The 26,669-nt window shown below is 29.8% G+C and overlaps 1 protein-coding gene and 1 pseudogene across 1 annotated transcript; one reads left to right on the top strand and one right to left on the bottom strand.

Moving 5' to 3' along the window:
* Nucleotides 1–4,966: 4,966 nt before the first annotated feature.
* Nucleotides 4,967–6,606, bottom strand: LOC145961779 (uncharacterized; annotated as a pseudogene).
* Nucleotides 6,607–7,744: 1,138 nt separating this feature from the next.
* Nucleotides 7,745–25,069, top strand: LOC145961778 (aminopeptidase N-like). The gene is made up of 13 exons (XM_083082237.1): nucleotides 7,745–8,205; nucleotides 9,606–10,058; nucleotides 10,526–10,706; nucleotides 11,611–11,749; nucleotides 16,532–16,613; nucleotides 17,093–17,451; nucleotides 20,127–20,407; nucleotides 21,239–21,429; nucleotides 21,649–21,987; nucleotides 22,074–22,143; nucleotides 22,247–22,351; nucleotides 22,421–22,447; nucleotides 24,907–25,069. The coding sequence occupies exons 1-13, from the start codon at nucleotides 7,745–7,747 to the stop codon at nucleotides 25,048–25,050; spliced, it is 2,832 nt and encodes a 943-aa protein (XP_082938363.1). The 3' UTR covers nucleotides 25,051–25,069.
* Nucleotides 25,070–26,669: the final 1,600 nt, after the last annotated feature.

Raw genomic sequence — 26,669 nt, 5'->3', positions numbered from 1 at the left:
CGCTCTTTTCAGAGCGACCAATACATTTTCACGTTGGAACATTTCATTGTGAGCAGAATAAAAATAAATTTTTCCAAATGTAATTTTAATTACATTATTCTTGCGATTGACTTAAATCTTCGCATCGTGAATGCAATAATTTCGAAAACGTAATAACGTATAACACATGCTTTTTAAAATAATAATTATTTATTATAATTAGAAATAGTTATTTATAATAAATAATTAATTTTTTAAGTATGTCATTATACGTTTCATGTTTTCTACCGCATTCGCAATGCGAAGGTTTTAGCCGATCGTTCGTTTTATCTCGCGTCAATCACGCGCCACGCGCAAGTCGTTTGTTAGATGTCGCGTGTCGCGTTTCTGGCAACATAACTCTTGTGGTCGCGCAGTCTCCGCGGTCCGTCGCTTCGCGTCGAGTCATGTGCTGTTTGCATTCGCGTTTCTTTGAAAGTAATTTTTGGTATCGATAAATCGATAGTGAGTGAATAAACAGTAAACTCGTTATCGCGTAATCTGTATTGTGTCAATCGAGTGTGAGACTAATAATCGAAAAAATTTCGATGTGTCGCGCATCTCTAGCAATCATAACCGTGCAGCAGATAACAACAATACATAGCATGAAGATTCGCTACGCTGCTACAAGGTGAGTGAGCAAGTGAGTAAGCAGGTGAGTGAGTGAGTGAGTGATCGAGAGAGTGTGAGTGAGAGACTGAATGAGAGAGTGTATGAGTGTTGCGTAAAAGAGAGCGAGAAAAAAAGTGCGTGAGTGTGTATGAATGTCTGTCCCTCCTACCCTTCCTCTCTCCCTCTCTCTCTCTTTCTCTCTCTCCCTCTCTCTCTCTCTCTCTCTCTCTCTCTCTTACGCACACACTCCGCCATACACACATCGCGTGTAGCAATCAGCTGATTGCAACGTCGGACGGCCGGCGATCCGGAACAACTTTTCATTATTGAAATAACGTTATTTTAAGGAACACGTATTTCTGACGTAATTCTAAGATATTTTCTTCTTGACCAAAATTTTATTTAAAGCATAATTTTATGTTATAAGATAAAATAGTTAGCGACTCATGCGGTGGTAATCACCCGTCGGGCGGTCAGCTGCGCCCGCGCTCGCGGCACACCGCGTCGCTCCTGCCTGTCTTCCGTACCCGACGCGTGATTGAGTGGATATAATTTGGCCACGTTCGAAATGGCCACGGATAAATTTGACCACGTTCGAAACGGCCACGTTCATAACGGCCACTCGTTCGGAACGGCTACGTTCTAAACGGCCACGTTCGGAACGGCCACGTTCGAAACAGCCACGGATAAATTTGACCACGTTCGAAACGGCCACGTTCGTAATGGCCACTCGTTCGTAATAGCCACGTTCGAAACGGCCACGTTCGGAACGGCCACGTTCGGAACGGCCACGTTCGGAACGGCCACGTTCGAAATGGCCACGGATAAATTTGACCACGTTCGAAATGGCTACGTTCGAAACGGCCACGTTCGAAACGACCACGTTCGTAATGGCCACTCGTTCGTAATGGCCACGTTCGAAACGGCCACGTTCGTAATGGCCACGTTCGGAACGGCCACGTTCGAAACGGCCACGTTCGAAACGGCCACGTTCGGAATGGCCACGGAATGGCCACGAAATGTTGGAAGCACTATCCCCTCACACACGCACTCTCTCTCTCACACACACACACACACACACACACACACAACGGGGGGGGTGCAAGGAGGGGCTTTCCGCCCCCTCTCCCGCACCCATCCCGTCCCCCTCGCTTCGCGTGAAAAGTTGCAAAGTGAACCCGTGCGCTATCGGGATTGTGCGCGATTTACTTTGTGTGCTATCGGGACGTGTGCTATCGGGTTGGTGCGCTATCGGGAATTGTGTCAATTTTTCGTGTGCTATCGGGTTGGTGCGCTATCGCACCGTGCGCTAACGGGACCCTCCCAGCCATTTCGAACGTGTGGCCGATTCAAACGTGGCCGTTCCGAACGTGGCCGTTACGAACGTGGTCAAATCGAACTTTATTCAATATTTCCCGTGGCCATTCCGAACGTGGCCGTTTCGAACGTGGCCATTACGAACGAGTAGCCATTACGAACGTGGCCGTTTCGAACGTGGCCATTACGAACGTGGTCAAATTTATCCGTGGCCATTTCGAACGTGGCCGTTCCGAACGTGGCCGTTCCGAACGTGGCCGTTCCGAACGTGGCCGTTCCGAACGTGGTCGTTCCGAACGTGGCCGTTTAGAACGTGGCCGTTCCGAACGTGCCCGTTTCGAACGTGGCCATTACGAACGAGTGGCCATTACGAACGTGGCCGTTTCGAACGTGGCCGTTTCGAACGTGGCCGTTTCGAACGTGGGCAAATTTATCCGTGGCCATTTCGAACGTGGCCATTTCGGACGCTCCCCGCGTGATTTACTAACTATTTTTGCTCATAATTCAAAAACTACGCTTCAAATCAAATTTTGGTAAAGGAAAAATTGTCTTAGAATGGTGTCAAGAATACGTCATTTTACAGACGGAAGGTTTTTCGGTATCGCCCTGTATAGACGTCTGTGATAAGACGTCTACGATTTTAGGTACAAATTGGTACATAGGGTATGTTTTTCTACGCATGCGCTTTGATGACGCATGATTACATATTACATATATCAGTATATACAGGGTGTTCTAAAAAGGTGTGTCAAAAATTTAAGGAGATATTCCTCACACCTGAAGGATGAGAAAGTGTTATATGGACATAGGTGTGGAAATGCTTATTTCAGGAGTTATGTTGAAAATACTGTTAGCTGTATTACTTACACAAGGAAAAATTTAGGATTAATTATTGTAGACGACAATCGTTTAATTAGGCTTATTTACATTTGGTTTTAATGTGACCTTGAATATGTTACAATAAATGTTGAAATTGTTCACCATTTTCATAAATACAAGCAGTGACACGTCGACGCATCGATTCACGGACACGTTCAAAAATGCCTGGCGTACAGCGGATTGTCTCGCAACCTGCAGTGATACGGTCACGAAGATCTTGTATATCACGCACTGGTGGCATTTTTGAACGTATCCATCAATCGATGCGTCGACGTGTCACTGCTTGTATTCAGGAAAATGGTGAACATTTTCAACATTTATTGTAACATACTCAATGTCACATTAAAACCAAATATAAATAAGCCTAAATAAACGATTGTTGTCTACAATAATTAATCCTAAATTCTTCCTTGTGTAAGTAATACAGCTAACAGTATTTTCAACATAACTCCTGAAATAAGCATTTCCGCACCTATGTCCATATAACGTTTTTCATCCTTCAGGTGTGAGGAATATCTCTTTAAATTTTTGACATACCTTTTTAGAACACCCCGTATATGAATATACAGGGTGTCCCATTTTAAAAGTTCCACCCTCATAACTTTTTAGGATCAACGTTTGAAGGAAAATGATTCCGATAAAAGTTGTAGGGAACAAAGGGGGCTATCTAATAGTGACCTTGGATTCGACATTAAAGGTCATTTTCAAGGTCATTTGAAGGTCAACTTCCGTTTTTTAAATGGGAACCCCTATTTTTTATTACTTATTCTTGTAGCTTATCTTGAGAGCTTTCTAAAACACTATAATGAAGTATTTCTTCATTCAGTACTTTTCGAGTTATGAGGCTTGAAATAATTTCTTAATTCTACATAAACCGTAAAATATCTAGTAAAATATTCATTTTTCGATTATCTTACCTTAATACTTTTACGTACAAAATAATGAGAGGAATCAATTGGTGTAAAGAAAACACATAGTTGTTTTGAAGAAAAAATATGTAATTTGCAATTAACAATTCCATATTTTTTCTTAAAAACAACTATGTGTTTTTTTTACACCAATTGATTCCTCTCATTATTTTGTACATAAAAGTATTAAGGTAAGATAATCGAAAAAAAAATATTTTACAAGATATTTTATGGTTTATGTAAAATTAAGAAATGATTTCAAGCCTCATAACTCGGAAAGTACTTAATGAAAACTAACTTAATTATAGTGTTTTGTAAAGCTCTCGAGATGAGCTACAAAAATATGTAATAAAAAATAAGGAATTCCATTTAAATAATCCAAAGTGACCTTGCCCTGACCTTGACAACGCCACCCAAGGTCAAACCAATGGTACCCACTTATGTCCCCCTTCAAGCCGTACAACTTATATCTGAAACATTTTTCGATTTAATGCAGTGTTTCTGAGATATTCGCGTGTATTGATTAAAATGGTCTACCCTGTATATATATATATTCTGAACAAACATTTGTCTTTAAAATGTCAAATTCTTGAATGAATTCTAAGACGATTTTTCCTTTTGCAAATTTTTCCCGAAGCTGAGTTTTATAAACTATAAAGGAAAATAGTTAACTAATTACGGAACGAGTACGAGAGATAGGCAGGGATATAGGCGATTACGTGGGGCGCTCGCCGCGATCAGCTGATTGCTATACGCGATCAGTGTGTGTGTGCGCACGTGCGTGTGTGTGAGCGTGCACATTCTCACACACACACACACACACACACACACACACACACACACACACACACACACACACTGATTGCTACACTCATCGCGTATAGCAATCATATGATCGCGGCGAGCGCCCCACGTAATCGCCTATATCGCGCCATCCCTGCCTAAATTTAAATGACGAGCGAAATATTTTTAACTATCGGTTGAGTCGAGCCAGAAGAACAATAGAGAATACATTTGGTATTCTAGTCAACCAATGGAGAATTTTTCAGCGACCAATTAATTGCAGTATAGAAAAAACAATTTCAATTATTAAAGCTGCAGTATGTCTCCATATGGCAATTTCATCATTGTTAATTTTTTCGTTGTTGTTTTCTGTTAAAGTTTCTTCTGTTTCTTACAATTAGTTAATGGTTCATCATTTCTGACTAGTAAAATGGAACGATTAATAAGATTTAATTTTGTTCTTTAAGTATATTATACGTTAGGTTCATTATTTGCTGAATAGCATCTAACTGATTGGTTCAACTCAACTCTGTCTTAATCTGCATCTAATAACTGCTAAAGTTGAATCAATTTCATCAAACTTTGGTGCTAGCGGTGATATGAATGGGGTTGATGGTTGACTCAACGAATCGGCAATTCTTTCCAATGCACTGGACTGCTGTTCCGAGTTCTTCTTTCTTTTAATTGGCGTACCTGAAATTTATTATTATTATTTACTATTATTATTATTTTATTATTATTTATTTATTATTATTATTTTTTTTTGCTTTTTGCTTTTCTGACAAGTGTGAGTGCGCTCTTATTCTATACTTTATGGATGCGATTGGGACGCTCTGGACGTTTGATTGACCAATTAAACGTCCTAGGAGTAAAGATTTCTGTAACCTGATTGATCATTCAAACACATTAAAGTATCCAGAGCGTCTTCCCGACCGCATTTTATTTAAGACAAATATTAATGTGTTAATTATCTGATGCTTCTGACTCTGATTGATCGTTGTCATCACCAGTTGCATCACTTATTTATTGACTCGTTATTGGATATATCACCATCAAGATCAATATTAGAAGCCTTTCCTCTAAAAATATAAAAACTACAAGTCGAAGGTGTTCGAAAACATAAATAATCAAAATATTTAATTTTTACTTTTTGATAAAGCATAAGTTTTGCAGAAACTGCATGGAATTATAATGATGCCATTTTTTTGTAGGGGGAGCTCTAGCCAATTTACTGGGATGATTTTCGGAATGTATTATCCGTCGGTAGGCGTTATGTAAATTTTTAAATTTCTTTTTGGCTTCTTCTTCGCTAAGTTTACCCGTAAATGAAATTTTTATTTAAATATTTCAATCACAAATGTTTTTACTGTTTTTTAACCTCCCAATATTTCAGACACTTCATCCCAAAGTTTTTTTGTTAGCCGTTGGCATCGCTGCTCTAATTGTAAAATCTCAAAGGGGTCTTCTTTCTTGAACGGATAAAATTAGTAATTCTTCGTTGTCATAATTCAATGTCGACTTTACGTTGGCTCTCCAATTATTTTTTTTATTGAGTGATCTATTTTCATTTTTCTCCTGTAAGATTTCTTTATTTGATACCGAAAGTATTTCAATAGTTCCTAAAATCAAATTCATTAGGAAATACAGATTTATTACTGCAGGATTTATTACTTTTAGGATTTCAATCAAAGTTTCTATTTATCTGGATTGTTTTCATGAACCGGCAAGACAACTTCTTCGTTGTCGACAAGGCTTCGTCGAATAATGCGATTATCATCTACATATAATAATATAAATTTTAGTAGAATACTATATTCTTTTTAATGATGAAACAAAAATTAAATATATATATATATTGCATATATATATATATATATATATATATATATATATATATTGTATCTGTTACTGGATAGAAGTTAAAACTATTATCAATAAACAACTGGAGAAAAGCTTCCGCACAACCATGAGACGGAATGTTCTCTTCATTAATAATTGTTTCACATATTCCACAAGTATGTACAACAGCTATCTGAAAATTTCATGAAATTATCGCAATTTCAACAATCTTTACTCTTCTGTATATCATCACATTAATCTTAAAGTTATGATATATAATAAAATATAAATAAATAAAATAATTCATAATTAAAAGTACATGATTAAAAAAAATAAAAAAATATATATGTTTATTAAAAATATGTTTACAAATAAAAGGTATATATTTACACACACACGCGCGCGCGCGCACACACACACACACACACACACACACACACATTAATTATGAAAATAAGTAATAATTAATAAATTAATAACTAAACTAAATCATTAATAATTAATAGAATCTTTTTGATTTGATCGATTTGAGGGATTTCCTGTTGTTTAATTCATAAATCCAAATAAATTTGAAAGAGCTCGTGAACAAAAATCTAATAAATAATATTTATTTATTATATTTTCCTATATACGGTACTGTAATATTATACTCTAGTGTGAATAAGTTATGTTTCTTCGTTAACTTGTTCAAAGAGAATTTATCGATACAATCTCGTAATGATATAATTTATAAAATTTTATTTGAATGTATATTGTAAATTATAAAAATTATCAAATTTTTGGTAAAGGAATATATATTACTTTTAAATAATATAAAAAATTCATATATATATATTTTTTTAGATATTTTTATATTCTACGCGACGGTGGCCTCTTTTGGTTTAAACAGCGCGAAATAGACGGACCTGCTTTCTTACGGCGTTCGACCGCTAGCATGCATTTGGAGTGGGAAAAACGACACCGTGCTTTGCTCTTACATACCATTTCTCGATCAAAACGGCTGTTAACGACCTCAGAAGTTGTGTTTACATGACACACATATTTATTACAATATCGCATACCCCAAATGTTGTTAGTCTTTGGAAGTTTCTCGAGATATTAAGAAGTCATAACTCTCTGCATATATATTTTTTATATTACACTGATGATAATGAATAAAGCATTGATTTATTGCAACTAATTCTTATAAGAGGACATACATTTGCATACATTTTGTGATATATCTCAATATACAAAGTAAGTTGTTAAAAATTAAATTTATTTCTATGTATTTGTCTTAATTCTTTCTTTTCCATTAAATCATGATAGAGGCAATGCTTTTGTTTAATATGTCAGTTTGTACTTTCTAACAAAAATATATCTTTATAGATATCTGAGAAAGTAGTATCATGTTTGTAAAACTATTATTATGTAGCAGTTTAACAATCATCGTATCGGTCTTTTCAATTGATTACCAGATAAGCAAACTAAATGAAACAGACACATACATGCAATCATTCTATATAATACCGAAACAATATGATATCATTCTTACATCATATATTGAGGAAGATACTTTTGTCGGCAATTGTAATATGAGTATTGGGATATTAAAATCAGTTCGAAGAATACAATTGTATTTAGACGTAAAACGTGTTATGGATATAACGGTGATTAATGATCCACAATATTTTCGCGGAAAAATAATCCCTTATGAACCGGTAGATTGTTTGTATGATAATGAGAAGAACATTACCGAATACATATTCCGGAATAATCTATTGCCGAAGTATTACATCATAAAATTAAATTATATTATAACGGGTGATATAGATCTAAAAAAGTTTTATAAAAGAAATGAACGACAATGGTAAGTAACTATTAAAATATTAAATATGTAGTAATTACAGGGTGACACAATCCTGGTACAGCATTCTATTTATTAAAAAGTATTCTCTAAGAAAAGACATTTATATAGAAATGTGCCTATCTGAAAAGTTTTCATTCCTAATTATATGTTTCTTAGGATCTTAGTAACAAATTTTGCAATTTATTATTATTATCATTATTATTAAAATGAATGTAAATTGCAAATAAAAATCAATTTAATTAAATCAGCAGTAATGCACGTCTTATACAACATTTTATCATCAACTGTCAGACGAATTTAAATATTCCGGTAGTGTTTTGAATTGTTTTCAAAATCTAAATAATACAATTCTGAAAGATTTATGTTTACGTTTTTATAGAACTTGCTTATTTGAAATTTAAAATTTTGGCAAATATTTCACTTTTACACTGTTTACTAATAACAAACTTTAGGAAATTATTAATATTTAATGAAACCTATTACAGAAGCATTTATAACATAAAATTAATCTATAATAAAGCTGATGACACAGATCTAAAAAATTGTTTTAAAAGTTATAATAATTCGGAAAGAAAACATTTCCAGACACATGTATGAATTTTTATATGAATTTTGTATGAATTATTTGTATGAAGTTTATATGAATTTTTTTGTTCATATATTTCAGAAGTCACTAACAAAATTTGATTAGATCATGAACAATCACTAACTTTTCATAAACACTTTATATATACAATTAAATATAAATATATAAAATTAAATATATATATATAAGCTATATTTATGCTGTTTCTTATATTTAAACATTCACATACACGCACACATAGTATCCATTTAGAAACTATTTTCGCTATAATATGCGAATAACTAAAAACATATATATGTGATTCATTTAACAAATTATCACTAAAATATGCAATTTTTTTAACATATATAAAATTATGTATGGAATAGTTAGGTAATATATCAATGTCAATAATTACAATACATTAATTAAAAACAATTAAAAGAAGTCATTAGTCTAATATTGTGTAATATAAAATTTTTTTTATTTTAATTTTATTAAAATTTATAATTTTGATACTAAAATATTAACTATTAAATACTAACTATTCATTTTATACTAGTATATTCTAAAGTAAACATTACATGACCATTACGTTTTACTAATATCAAAATACTATCAAAATCAGTGTTAAGATATAAATCATGTTAGATTACATAATGTTATACAAGATATAGAACAAAAGAGTAAGAAGAACTCTATGCCATAATTTTCTATAGATATTATTCTTATATACATATAAATTGCGTCCGTATATCTTTTTATTCAATTTTTAATATTTCTATATAAATGTCGAAAATTTATTATCGTTATTTCATATTTCTAAATGTGATAGGTTGGCAGCGTATGTTGATACTATTGGGATTCAACACATGATTCCACGTTTGCCCGAATTTGCTGTATCTTCTTCGCCTGCCTATAATATTATTATAAAACATTATCAAAATTATAGAGTTTTATCAAATATGCCGATACAAAAAATGGAAATGAATGATGAAAACATGACGGTGACACATTTTCATACTACGTTTGTAAGGCCTAATTATTTTGTATTTCTGTCTAACCGGATTAATATATCTTTCATGTCTGGTCCAAGTAAAAGTAAGGTCAAGATTGATATGTGGTGTGGAATGCACTGCGCATTTGCACACGAAATTGTTCAAAATATAACTCTATACTTGTTTAATAAATGGAAACGCCTGAATAAAACTTGGCAAATAAATCATGTTGCAATTCCGGATTTTCCGGAAAACGAGAGCATCATAAATGTGGGCGTTGTTATTTATAGGTAATTATATAATTAAAAAACAATATATTTCGAATGACGAAAAAAGGATAATAATTGATGGTACCTAAAATTATCTACATATCTTTTGTCTATTTTCAAATATTATTTGAAAATATTATGTATATATTTTATAATCACAAAATTATAAATTATAAATTAAAAACATAAAATTAAATAGCGTATTATATTCAAGTTTTCATATTCCTTATCGATCAAAATTTAAAAAACTTTATATATATATATATATATATATATATATATATATGTATATTGGAAGCATTACATATATATTAAGTAAGTATCGCATTATTTTGTGATGAGTCATTCATACGCGCAGACATTATAAAACATTAATATATAATTAATATGTTAATTTATAGAATTATTTAATTATATTAAATTTGCAAGCACAAAATATTTTCAACAGTAATAAGCTTTCTATAAAACATTTTTTTTTTAATTTTCAGAGAAGCAGATGTTACCTACATTGAGAATGTCGATTCTGCTGCGAGTAAAATTAAAGTTGCTCACTTCATAGCCCATAAAGTAGTACAGGAATGTCTTTATTATGAAAATCCACTTTGGTCGTTATCCTCTTCGTTAAATGAGGCTGTTGTCGCATTTCTTGGATTATATGTCATCGATAAGGTTAGCTTAAGCATTCTTTAGCGCAAAACTTGCTAACTTGCAAACAATATGATAAATATACAGAGTGTAACTGAAAAAGCGCCCACGGAGCAAATAGCTCAACTTAACTCAACAATTACCGCTTTATTAAGCATTATAGAAAAAAATGGTTAGGTTAGGTTCAGGACTTTTCGACTCAATTTTTAATCAGGAATAACACTATTTGCTCCGTGGGCGCTTTTTCAGTTACACCCTGTAGATTTATCATATTGTTTGCAAGTGAGCAAGGTTTGAGTTAAATATAAAGATATAGATACATATATAATTTAAAAGCTCTTTATAATTTTAGCTTTATCATAGCGTATAAATTTTTTTTTGCGAATTAGAATATTACGCGAAGATTCTATATTTAAAAAGAGAAATGATAATTTTTTTATAAATGCTAATATTATTAAGTAAGTTAGTAACACAAACGTAGATAAAATAATATAAAATATTCTTACATTTTTGTGTTTCTTTTATTTGTCCAAGTCACTATTATATTACATTTGTTGGACATCTTTAAATTGTTATATAAAATAAAAGAGAAATTATCATTCAGATTGCATAAATTATAGATAAAGTTATTATAAAGTTAAGCATATGTATACATATGGAAATTGTGTAATAAGATAATTTTGCTATATTTTATAAATAAGAAATATTTAATTTAAAAGTTATATTGTGTAGCCATTTTTGCTATTATTAATATTATTTTTGAATTATTTATTTTATATTTTAAGATTATTTTAATATTATTTATTTTATATTTTAAGAGTATAAGTAATAAAGTTTTTTACATAGAAAGTAGCAGCCCTAGTACATATTGCTGCTGTATGTAAATCTAATATTAAATTACTAAATACATTAAAATTATTTTTTATAGGCTCTCCCAAATGCCCGAATAATAGACTTGTTTGTGGTACAGTTTCAACAAGAATCCCTTCATTTTGATAATGAATATGATACATCACTTTATAATACATCATTGAACAGTGCTTTCAAAAATCCCCGTTACATTAAAGGTAAAGATATAATTAAAAATTGAGTTTTGAATATGCTTAAAAAGTTAGGCGTTATATGTAAAACTTATATATAGATTTAAATGTGTAGATCTCACTATTTAATATTTACACCGTAATAACTCGAGAACAGGGCGTTTTGGAAAAAATTTAAATAAAAGTTGTAGGGTTTGGAAAGGGAAAGAAGGTAGGAATATTAATATATATTGGACTATTTGAATGTAGGTGTCAAGGTCATGTGAAGGTCAATTTAGTTCTTTTTAATGAGATTATCTTAATTTGTTTACATAAAACAATTGCTTATAATATTCCACGTAAAGAGTTATAAGGATAATATATCCAAAAATTGAGTAATTTACACACAAGATATTTTATACTTTAAATTTCCAAAATTTTACATAAACCATAAAATATTTCATAAAATATTTATTTTTCGATTATTTTACATTAATATTCAAATCAATGAATGCACACAATGAAAAAAATTAATTAAAATTAATAAAAAAAACACATAATTATTCTTTAAAAAAATGTGTAGCTGCAAATTGTATATTGCAAATTCTTCACATTATTTTGTGTATAAAAATATTGAGGTAAGATAATTGAAAAATAAATATTTCATGAGATATTTTATAATTTAGATAAAATTGTCAACATATATAAAATATAAAATATTTCATAAACCATCCAATTTATGACTCCTACTCTTATAACTTTTACATGGAATATATGAGGAATCATTTTATATAGACAAATTAGAGAGAGGGTAGTCTCATTTTAAAAAACTAAATTGATCTTCACATGACCTTAACACCTACATCCAAGGTCCAATTAATATTCTCTAATATAATCCTCTTTCCCTCTCCAAACCCTATAACTTTTATTTAAAACTTTTCTTTTCCAAAAGCAATGTTTACGAATTGTTACGGTATGAATGTTAGAGTGGGACACCATGTATATATTTCTAGCAGGTATATTTAACTACACACACACACACACACACACACACACACACACACACACACACACACACACACACACACACACACACACACACACACACACACACACACACACACACACACACACACACACACACACACACACACACACACACACACACACACACACACACACACACACACACACACACACACACACACACACACACACACACACACACACACACACACACACACACACACACACACACACACACACACATATATATACATATATATATATATATATATATATATATATATATATATATACAGGGTGGACCATTTTAACCTTTAATGGAGAATAACTCGACCGCTAAGCGAAATAATAAAAAAAGTTTTATACAAAAGTTGTTGGGCAAGGAGGGGGACGTATGACCATGACCTTGAATTTGACCTTGGATAGTCATTTGAAGGTCACATAAAGGTCACCTTTAATTTCTTAAATGGAACCTACTACTTTTCATTGCAAATTACATTTTTTTTTTCGAAACAATTATGTGTTTTCTTTACACCAATTGATTCCTCTCATTATTTTGTACGTAAAAGTATTAAGGTAAGATAATCGAAAAATGAATATTTTACAAGATATTTTACGGTTTATGTAAAATTAAGAAATTATTTCAAGCCTCATAACTCAAAAAGTACTTAACGAAAAGGTACTTAATTATAGTGTTTTGGAAAGCTCTCGAGATAAGCTACAAGAGTGTGCAAAAATATATAGGGTGTTCCATTTAAAAAAATTAAAGTGACCTTCACGTGACCTTCAAATGACTCTTCAGTGTCAAACCATTGATACCATCTTATGGCCCCCTCGAAACCATAAAACTTTTGTCTGAAACATTTTTCTCTAAAATGCTTTGTTTCCGAAATAATTGCGTGCGTTAATTAAAATGGCTCACCCTGTATATACAGGGTGATTCTAAATAACTTTATGCTTTTGCAAAAACATAATCTTGACCGAATTCTATGACGATTTTTCCTTCGGCAAAATTTCGTCCGAAGCTTAGTTTTTGAATTATTAAAGGAAGTAGTTAACGTATGACGGGTCGAATACAAGAGGCAGGCAAGGGTGGCGCGATTCACCGTCAGACGCGGGTGCTTACGCGGGGCGCCTGCTGCGATCAGCTGGTCGCTATACACATACAGACACACATGCAAACACATACATTCTTTCTCTGTCTGTCTGTCTGTCTGTCTGTCTGTCTGTCTGTCTCTCTCTCTCTCTCCCCCCCCCTCTCTCGCTCATTCGCTCACTCACCTGTTTTTTTTTTTTTTTACGAGAGAGGGGAAAATGCATTTTATGCATACTCACCGGTCGATCCAGTGAGTAATGTACGACTCGAGTACCAAGTCGAATTACCAACTCGGTACTCCCTACCCACTAAAAACCCCTCTCTTTTCACGAATTTCCTTTGACACACTGTCCCTCTGACTTCCCGAGATCTGTTTTCACATAAAGTCAAAAAATAGTTATTATTACCTTGTTCGATGACTTTTGCTGTAATTGCTTGAAGGAGAAATGAATTTTCCGATAGATCGTACGTTCTCAAATTTAACGTAGATATCACGTTGCAAAAGACAAGAAATCCGCACTAAATTATTAACTGAAAGTTTTTCTTCTTTCACACACACACACACATGAACTGTATTCTTTTATAAACTTTAACGTAATCACATTTATTTACTCACTCGATGAGACGAGAAATTTACTAATGACTCTATCACTAATCACTATTAATCACTGTCGAATAATAACTGTTGGCGATTAAAAATTACTCGATGAAAGAAACACGCGCGGACACGTTACTACACGACGCGACGACGCGACAATGCGACGATAATTACTTGGCGATTGCAAGCAGTTTTTTGTCATGGTAGGTTGCGGTAGGTTAAGGTACTACTGGCGCTATCGAACGCGATCATGTGTTCGATTGAAGAATGCGGTAAACATAATAAACATTTAACATATTAATATCATGAATGTGTGTGATATCCATACATCGTATGATATCTATTTAAAAATTAATTAGATTAAATAAGTGTTTTTAAAATATTTATTACTTTTACTATTATCATATAAAATATTAATATTAAATATTTATTTAAGATAATAGTAAAAATAATAAATATTTTAAAAACACTTATTTAATCTAATTAATTTTTAAATAGATATCATACGATGTATGGATATCACACACATTCATGATAATAATAATATTAATATGTTAAATGTTTATTATGTTTACCACATTCTTCAATCGAACACATGATCGCGTTCGATAGCGCCAGTAGTATCTTAACCTACCGCAACCTACCATGACAAAAAACTGCTTGCAATCGCCGAGTAATTATCGTCGCATTGTCGCGTCGTCGCGTCGTGTAGTAACGTGTCCGCGCGTGTTTCTTTCATCGAGTGATTTTTAATCGCCAACAGTTATTATTCGACAGTGATTAATAGTAATTAGTGAAAGAGTCATTAGTAAATTTCTCGTCTCATCGAGTGAGTAAATAAATGTGATTACGTTAAAGTTTATAAAAGAATACAGTTCATGTGTGTGTGTGTGTGTGTGAAATAAGAAAAACTTTCAGTTAATAATTTAGTGTGGATTTCTTGTCTTTTGCAACGTGATATCTACGTTAAATTTGAGAACGTACGATCTATCGGAAAATTCATTTCTCCTTCAAGCAATTACAGCAAAAATCATCGAACAAGGTAATAATAACTATTTTTTGAATTTATGTGAAAACAGATCTCGGGAAGTCAGAGGGACAGTGTGTCAAAGGAAATTCGTGAAAAGAGAGGGGTTTTTAGTGGGTAGGGAGTACCGAGTTGGTAATTCGACTTGGTACTCGAGTCCCACATAACTCACTGGATCGACCGGTGGGTATGTATAAAATGCATTTTCCCCTCTCTCGTAAAAAAAAAAAAAAATACAGATGAGTGAGCGAATGAGAGAGAGAGAGAGAGGAGGGGGGAGAGAGAGAGAGAGAGAGAGAGAGAGAGAGACAGACAGACAGACAGACAGACAGACAGACAGACAAACAGACAGACAGAGAGAGAGAATGTATGTGTTCGCATGTGTGTCTGTATGTGTATAGCGACCAGCTGATCGCAGCAGGCGCCCCGCGTAAGCACCCGCGTCTGACGGTGAATCGCGCCACCCTTGCCTGCCTCTTGTATTCGACCCGTCATACGTTAACTACTTCCTTTAATAATTCAAAAATTAAGCTTCGGACGAAATTTTGCCAAAGGAAAAATCGTCTTATAATTCGGTCAAGATTATGTTTTTGCAAAAGCATAAAGTTATTTAGAATCACCCTGTATATACAGGGTGTCCCGAAACTAACGCTTGATATTTTAAAGGCAGATTCTCTGGCCAATTTAAAAACGATTTTTCCTCAGCGAAAATATCGCGGCACTAATAGTTTTCGAGTTATAAACGATTGAAAATAAAGGGTTTTTCGCAAACTAAGGCTTATGGGAATAAAATATTAATAAAGTCACATTCTTTAGTTAATTTTAGGTAGAGTTTACTTTAATAGAATTTTAATTTAAGACTTAGTTAGAAAGATACATGATGACAAAAATTGGGAATATGCAAAAAATAATGATCTCCCTCGACATTTTCGCTGAGGAAAAATTGTTTTTAAATTGGCCAGAGAATCTGCCTTTAAAATATCAAGCATTAGTTTCGGGACACCCTGTATATATATAATTGTAATTATTATTAACTTATATGTATTATTATCTTATATTTTGATATAAATTATGTAAATGTAGGATCCAATGTATTGCGTGTGTTTCAACATGTGGTTAATGAAGAAATATTTTGGGAAACTATCCGCATATATGTAAAGAATAAGTAAGTAATATACTGTACTACTATAATTACTGTATTACAGAAAACTAAATATGATGAATGATTGATTATATATCATAAAAGTCTCAAATTTTATAGTTATTTTATAGTTATTTTTATTTTAACTTAGATCGTATCTTACATACTTTATTATGAACCATACACAATTTCTTTTACCTTCAATGTCATTAAATATTCAAGATAAACTTTCAATTTACACATACACTTATCTTATAAAAATAATCAAGTTAGGCTATTCCTATAGTTAAATTATAGTTTAAACTATAGCATATCAAATATTTATGGAAATTATAAATCATATGATTAATTACATAATTATTTATATAACTAATTAAATTAAATAAAAAGTATAATTAACGTAGCAATTTTATATATTATGATTATATTGTGGTAATTGTATATGTTGCTTATAATACTTTTGACACTTTAACAATAAATTTTGCAAAATTTTGTAACTTTAGCAAGCCTGCTGCCAATGTTGGTGAAGTTTTCAAGCACTTTTCGTCTCCACAAATATCTCTAAACAATTTAGTACTTATATGGAAGATAACTAATTGTTTGAATGAAATATTATCACAAAAATATTATCTTGTATTGAAAATAACACGAGAATATAGTTCTCCTGTAGAACGGATACAGGTATCAATGCATAATTTAAATAAATTGGCGAATTATGAAATACCTGTAACGTATACTACACAGACGTATCATAATTTTACTGGTACTTTAAATAATACTTTATTGTCCTATTTTCTGACTTTTGGAATACGTTTGAAATTTAAAGAGAATGGCTGGATACTATTTAACATACAACAAACTGGTAAATATGTAACAAATTTATCACATTTTATAATGTTTTTAACATATTGAAAATTTTATATTATTTTAATTATATACATATAAGCCTCTAAATTATTTAATCATTTTTCACTTGTTATATATTTAAAACGATTGACTGTAAAATATAATAATAAGTATTCTGCTACTCCCTAAAAGTGAATCAGTGTATTATAACTGAAAAACAGTAAATAGTCACTCATTATAGCAGTTATAAATACAGCACTGTAAATCACTAATATTTTACTGAAAGAATTAGTAATATTGACTGTTTCAATCAGTATTAGTAATATTTTATTTATATTTATTATATTAAAAATTGTATTTCATTTACATTACTTATTTATATTACTATTTATATTATTACTACTTATATTACTTATTTATATTACTATTTATATTATTTTATTTATATGCATGTTGAACTTGTTATATTAAATAGATAATGAATGGATCATTTTTGTTTATTCGCCGGATATTGATTTGTGTCCGACTTATAAAATCGATTTAATATCTGAAGTTCCTCTGTTCAGATTGTATCAGAAATTAAATTGAAGTAATATTTTTAATTTTATCTGTCGCCCTTTGCAAACTTTAATTCTCATGACTAAAACTTAAATATGAAAGATACACTGAAAAAATTATATTCTCAACTTAAGAATATGCCACTTATCTTTAGAATATATACTAAAATAGGTGCCAAGAGCATCTCTTCTTGGCACCTATTTTAGTACATATTCTAAAGATAAGTGGCATATTCTTAAGTTGAGAATACAATTTTTTCAGTGTATAGCACATCGTAGCGGTAAACGAACGATCTAGCGATTACTGGTTTTACAGTGAAATTTACTGGATTTACAGTGAATTTTGCTTCCACTGACCATAATCAGTGAGATATCAGATGAAGTAACAAAGAATAATCGTTTCCACTGAAGGGGGGGGGGGCAGTGCAATACTCGCTGACTTGCTTCTCTTATCAGTGAATCTTATTTTACTTAAAATTAGTGATATTTTCATTGATTCACTTTTAGAGAGTACATTATCATTTGTAATAAAGATAAATACTACTTTTTGTATAATATTCAATAACAAAGTTATTTATTCTTACAAATATATAGTAAATTTGATAATATATCTTCTGTGTTAAATTTAAATATGTAATTTCAGAATTTCATTAAATTTCTGCAATTTAAATCTTCAATAAAATTGTGGTTGTTTTGATATTGTATATTGTTAGGCATGGATATTTTAATTAAAATTTAATTACATCAAAAACTTTCTTTTCATTTTGCTTAAATAGTTTTTTTAAATGCACAATATAATTCTTTAAAGTAAGATATAATTTATATAGATGAATGTATATATAAAAATAAGAATTTTTTTATCTAATTAATAAATTTATTATTTGATAATTTAATCAACTTATTTATCATGTTACAAACTATTGCAGATCAATTTTATTATCAATTTTATCATTTTGGCCATACATACATTTTGTATTACATAGCATTATTAAATAGCATTTTGTGTGTGCATGTGTGTGTAAATTTTAAGCTACATGATTTTAAACCATTTATAACCTACTGTTTAACACAAAATATAATGATTATAGAAAAACTTTTTTATTTTAATTTTAGATTATGTTTTTATATGAATATATAGATAATAACAAGTAATGTTATGTAATATAATGCAAATTGATCATTATTTATATAATTAAAAAATTGGTTTAAATTTATATAAAATTTCTTGTACAACTATTATATATACTCAATTTTAGTGCAAACTAATTTCATATATATAATATTTTACAATCTGGTTTTCCTATTTATTTACAATTTTTGATACATTTTTTTATCTGTGTTAATGTATAAAAACAGATACTTAGGCCCAGTTCAACAGTGGCCAGTTAGCTTAACTTGTAGTTAAGTAGTGATGCCAACCATTGAAACAAAATTCGGTAAGCTATTTACAAGGTTATATTTTGACAAGTTTACTCGTCCAATATCTTCAGCCAAGCCTCTTCTTTGTCTCTAACACTCATAGCATCAGTCCGCTTATTTTCTATTATCAATTTATATTTTTTTATTAATGATACAAGTACCAGTTTTTCCTCATGACAAAAATTTGGTGTTCGTATACGATTTGTGATATCCATTTTCGTTTTGCGATGAAGTATCGTAATGAGAACGAAGCTGAATATTAATTAAAATAGCTTGTAAATAGCTTACCGAATTTTGTTTCAGTGGTTGGCATCACAACTTAACTACTAGTTAAGCTAACTGGCCACCGCACTGAAAAAAAGGCTTGGTTATAATAATCCAAATTTGATAAATGTTACCCACCGCTGTGGTGAAATAGTTTCAACTAAACGTATAGGTGATTAAGACGAAATTATTTAATTATTTTTAATATTTAGTGAACTCAATTAAACGTAAAATATTTATAACTATTTTTGGAAAATGTTTATAACTATTACTAAATATTTTGTTATTATTATCATACTTGATGATAAAAACTAAATATTTCAAAAAATGCATTATTAAATGCATCTCATAGATTTACCCAGATTTTTTTTTCAGTTTGTTGAACTGGGCCTTATATTTATAAATCTATTTGAAAGAATTATATCGTTATATATTCATTTGTTATCGATAGGATATTATCGAGTCAATTACGATATCGAAAACTGGCGAAGAATTACAAATTATCTAAATTCTGAAAATTATATAAAAATACATGTTCTGAATCGTGCCCAAATTATCGATGACGCTTTCCATTTAATGATAACAAACCAACTTAATTCCATTGTATTCTGGAATATTACGAAATATCTATCACGAGAAACAGACTACGTGGCATGGTATCCCATGTTCAAAGTTTTGGAATATCTATCCAATATCTTTCTATTTCGGGAACCAATATATTTTAACATCAAGGTAATAACAAATATTATAAACAATGTCAACAGTGATGTATTAAATATATTAAAACGTTTTAAACACATTACTTATTACACATATTAATATTGTGTGCATTTATAACAATAATTATTAAGTGCTTTCCGAAAAGATACATACAATAAAATACATGTAGATAAAAAAATTTGATTACGATTTTTAAATATATTTTGGATGAATGATAAGTATCTATTAGTAAATTAATATTCGAATAGAGAGAGAGAGAGAGAGAGTATGTAATAATTATAAAAAGTGCAGAGGAAAATAGAGAAAAATATAAAAATTGTTACCATTTTTAATAACAACATGATATTCATAATGACGATTTAAATATCATTAATTTTTAGATAAAAAATTGGTAGGAAACATATATATACATCAGTTATTTGTGTGTTTAATACACACACAAACAGTTAAAAAGTTATTAAATTATATTATACATATAATGTCTACATGTATGTCTATATGTCTACAAAATATTTTTGTATTTTGTAGACATATATTTGTATATTTTGATATGGACATGTGTGCATGTGTTAAGCATGTGTGAATATGCACGCAAGTAAAATTCAAATTTGTGTAAATACGTATACAATATAAATATAGCTATACATATAATAGATATCTTTATAAAAAGAAATTTAGAGCTGTTTACCAAGACAAAACGTTCTTAATATATAAAACCATGTAAAATACATTTGCGAAAGATATCTTTCGGTATGGCAAAATATAATGCAAGAATCGAAAAATATAAAATTTATATCAAGTAACAATATAAATACATATAAATATATATATTTATATATTTAGGGGAAAATGCTAAACTTACTATACGATTTGCTTGATAAACTAAAATACGATGAAGTTTCTAATGAACACGATCTTACAAAGAGTTTAAGAATGGAGGCTGCGAAATGGGCATGTAATCTTGATGGTCGCATATGCATAGAAAATGCCCGACATAATTTAAATCGTCATCTCGCAGATCCCGAAAAGAACACGTAATTTTTCTTATATATTCTCGGTTATTTTAATTTAATTGTTTTGTAGATACATGTGCAATGTTTATTACATTATTTATATATCAAAATTATATATCAAAATTTAAATTTATTATGTTATGTTATGAAATTATAATTTGTTAAATTATTTAATCAAAATATAAGATTAATATGTGCACAACTTTTATATTAGAATTTGTTTTTTGTTAAATCTCGTAGGCTTTTGCCATGGTGGAAAGAATGGACATACTGTCAAGGTTTAAAAGTATTGTACTATTCTCTTAGCAATGAAGATTCTCCTTGGTGGGGAGTATATCGTCTGGGAAAAGAAAAATTTAAACCTAAACTTTTAAAATTTCTCTCTTGCCCTGAGGATTCACAATTTATCAAAGACTATCTAAATCTAATAAAAAATGATAGTACAACATCGATTATGTTTTTAAAAGATTTTTTCGATAAAGATTATATTAATTATTTTCTTTTTACAATTGCGAAGCATGCAAGGAATCCTGTAATACTCAATTTCATATTACATAATCTTGAGCATATAAAACCTAAGTAACACAGTTTTCTCTCCGTAAATATATATCTATCATTCAACAATTTATTTGTGTATCAATAAATTTATTGTTTTACTGTTATAGACAAGTCAGCGAGTATGCAACGTTTATTATTATTATTAATCATGTGTATTCCACAAATCAACTCGGAAAGGTAAAAATTGCATGTGCTTATGTACATATATATATGTAAAATAAATAACCATGATGCGACATCAAATATTGCTGTTTAATATCATCAAAATGATCTGTTTTAGATAAACGACTTGCTAACAGATAAATTTTTTAAAGTACCGCAAGTTGAATTAAATAAATGTAAGAAGTTATGGTTTCTTGTGAAAGAAAGAAATACGAAAGTAAAGGTAAATTTTATGAATATCATTATACTAATATTTCATTTATTAATCATTGATTTTTTTGTTTTCATACAGTATATATTAATGTCACAGTATCCCAAAGTAATAAGCAGAAATTAATGTCATTTAATTTTTTTTATAAAATAAGCATATTTTTATTTCTAATTTCCGAAAATATATTATTTTGAAAATATGTAATTTTTAATGAATGAAAAAGTGGGAAAGAGTGAGCGAGCAAGTGAAACCAAAAGAGAAAGATAATTTCTTTACTTGGAAATTTTAGTGAAAATAGATTTATATAAATTTTAGAAAGAGAATTTACAAGCTTCAGATTTAAATCTTAGTTAGTCTAGATGTTCAGCTCTTAGTTAAATAAATTTAAATGTTTTTCAATATGATTGAGAAAGTATTACGTAATGTGATTCGCATACTTTAATATTACACGAGCCATTTGTTTACTAAAAATTTAATTAAGATGGATAAGTTAAGAAGAATTAATGCACTTGCTAGATATAACAGTTATAATATTATAATATTATAATGATATTATCTCTGTGACAGCTGCAGCTCATATAAATTTCTAATTTTATTTTTAAAATCTCTAATTCTAAATTTTGATTTTTATTTGTTGAAAGTTACTTGCAAAGTATTATTTATAAGCAGTGTTTTCCGTTATCTGGATAAAATTATCTAGATTTTCACCTAAATGCAATTATTGTTTATTTTATCTTTTATCTATATAATTCAAGTTTGTGGTATCTTTATCTGTATCTCAGATATAAGAAAAGTGATATCTTTTATTAAAACACATAAGATAATGTAATCAGTGTGCACTGAGTACAATTTCATCAAACTAGCAATTTACCGGCCGGCTACTCTAATCGGTCAATTTCAACATTTCAATCGTAATCGAGCCCGCAACCTATAGTGTAATACGGATTTAAAAGCGTTCCACTTAATGATCGCGGAACTTGTAAACATAATATGTCTTTGTTTAACTTTTAGCGAACAACAAGGAGAAGATAATTTTGCGAGCGTTGCGATTGTTAAGTGGAACGTAGCCATAATCACATTGGTCGATTGACATTGACATTGTGGACACGACCTATACTCGTTATTATTGTCAAATGAATACATGCTTATTTTGTGTAATTATTTGTCTGGAGTGTATTATTTTTATATATCCTAAATTGTCTTAAATATTATCTTAAAAGTATATAGATAAAATATTTAACTAATACATCTTTTATCTAGATACACTCAAATCGAATTATCTATATTTTATCTGAGATACATGAGTATATGATTTATCTAATCTGTATCTAGATTATTTTAAGTTATCTAAGCGCAACACTGTTTATAAGCATTCCTTGCAAACAAAAGAGTTGTTAAGTAAAATATAGTGCAACACAATGCACATAATATAATAGAACACATAGTACAATAGAAGAATGATTTTATTCTCATTTCAGCAAATTTGTAATTTTCATAATCCATAATTATTATTTATTCCTATTATGTTTAAGATTATTAATATTATTGTATGTATTATATATATGTATTAAATGTATTAAAATTATATATACAGGGTGTGTCATTTTAAGTGATGCAGCTGAATATCTCTTAAAGTAAAAGAGATTGGGAAAAATGTTTCAGACAATAATTATATGGTTCCGAGGGGGACATAAGAAGGTGCCATTAGTGTGACCTTGAAGAGTCAGCTGAAGATCACGTAGAGGTCACCTCCAACTTTGTAAATGGGACACCCTATATGCTTTTACATATTTTTGTAGCTCATCTCGAGAGCTTTTCAAAACACTATAATTAAGTTAGTTTTCAATAAGTACTTTCCGAGTTATAAGGCTTGAAATAATTTCTTAATTTTACATAAACTGTAAAATATCTTATAAAATATTCATTTTTCGATTATCTTACCTTAATACTTTTAAGTACAAAATAATGAGAGGAATCAATTGGTGTAAAAAAACACATAGTTGTTTCGAAGAAAAAATATGTAATTGTTAATTGCAAATTGCATATTTTTTCTTCGAAACAACTATGTGTTTTCTTTACACCAATTGATTCCTCTCATTATTTTGTACTTAAAAGTATTAAGGTAAGATAATCGAAAAATGAATATTTTACAAGATATTTTACAGTTTATGTAAAATTAAGAAATGATTTCAAGCCTCATAACTCGAAAAGTACTCAATGAAGAAATACTTTATTATAGTGTTTTGGAAAGCTCTCGAGGCAAGCTACAAGAATATGCAAAAGTATATAGTGTGTCCCATTTACAAAGTTGGAGGTGACCTTCACATGACCTTCAACTGACTCTTCAAAGTCAAACTAATGGCACCGTCTTATGTCCCCCTCGAAACCATACAACTATTGTCTGAAACATTTTTCCCAATCTCTTTTACCTTAAGAGATATTCAGCTGCATCACTTAAAATGACACACCTTGTATATACACATACACGAGATAATATTTAATATAATATTTATTAATAATTATTGGCTATTCACACTAATACTTAATACCGATATAATCTGTTTTAGACAAGCAAATTAACAGAATTAGCAGAAAATTTCAGATGTATGCAGCAATATATTTCAAATATTGACAGCAAGATACAAATGCGCTTTTCCGAAATCAAAAGTCAACAGAATTACTTTCAAAATTTTGTCAAATATCAACAATAACCGTTTAATAATACTAACAATTGTGACGCGAATACATCTATATATCTTTGTTACAAATAGCTCTTTATAATGTTTATAGTTTTTGATTTATTATTTATGCTGTGCGTTAATAATATATAATTAAATGCACGTGCATTTACAAGGATTCATTTCAGCCTGCAATTCACTGATGTTTTTATTTCCTTATTAACATGAAGTAAAGCAAAATGTAAATTATATTCATAATAATATTATATATATAATTATAATTAAATTATGTTATATTATAATTAAATATATAATTAAATTAAATGTAAATTATTTTCTTAATTATAATATATAAATAATTATTATTAAATTATGTTATATTATATGAATAGTTTTAATTGTATTAAATGAGAAAGTATCTGCAATGTATTTAACATTATATTATTAATGTACTAAAAATGTATTATCTAATTTAAATTGTATTCTGATTTATTTTTTAAATTGTATTTGATTTGTTCTATATTTGTAACTTTATATGTTAATATTTATTAATTATATTATCTTGAATCAAAATTTTTATTATAGGTATAATATAGATATAATAATGCATATTAATATTTAAATAACATCTAAAATTAAAAATTTATAAAACATATTACAGTTCTTTAATATTTATATATATATAATAACAACTTTATATATATATATATATGTTGGAGTGAGATTACTCTTAACGAAGAGATACGTAAAACGATATGAATATATTATAGCTTTTATATATATGGATACAAGAAAAAGGCTTAATATACACGACGAACAATTAGAGCGGGTAACGACAACAGACATACGCGGCGTAACAAAAGCGCACGGAGTCCCGAACTGCTGGCAATGCCATCTATCAAAAAACACAGAGAAGTTAGATTACGGCGGAACACATAAATTTCCAACAATATATATATATATATATATATATATATATATATATATATATATACATATATGTATATAATAAATTGTTGTTATAAATTTAATATATATTATTAATAATTTAAATATATATTATTAATTGTTTGAAACTCATAATCTTTCTAAATTTCATATAATCTTTGATTTTTTTAATAAATCACAATTTCACAAAGAAATTAAATAGTATATTAATGTAATGAATCTCTTTCAGAAAATGATACATAAATATCAAAATAATAATTTTCTAAGTTAATTATTTTTCAAAATTATTGAAAGTGTACATAGTATATATATAGCTTAATATTTTTGTATTCTTTTGTTTACTGATCTAAATTATTTCTTTGTAAGCATAAAATCGTAATTTTGTCATTAAAAGAATTGGAAGATTTTAGTTTTTGACAGCGTGGCATTGCTCATTCATGAACATGTCATTGTCTATGAGGTCGTAAACGTATGGTGTCACGAAATATTAGAAGTCACTGACACCACGAAGCCAAGCAAACAAAAGTTTAATTTGGTGCATTTGAGGTAGGTGAACCTTGACAGTCCAGATGGTTCCTGAAACGGTTATCTCGTTTGTTTCCAAATGTGTGTGTATGGTTGTTCCATTCAAATATACGAGATCTCTCCTTGCACGTATATAATCGCATCGTTTATAACATTAAACAAATCGATAATACGAGATT

This window comes from Camponotus vicinus, unplaced genomic scaffold (genome assembly GCF_025532165.1).
Source record: "Camponotus vicinus isolate PSW18456_S1 unplaced genomic scaffold, iyCamVici1.0 SCAF_11, whole genome shotgun sequence".
In the NCBI taxonomy this organism is placed as follows: Eukaryota; Metazoa; Arthropoda; class Insecta; order Hymenoptera; family Formicidae; genus Camponotus; species Camponotus vicinus.
This window is presented reverse-complemented; position numbering and strand designations above follow the sequence as displayed.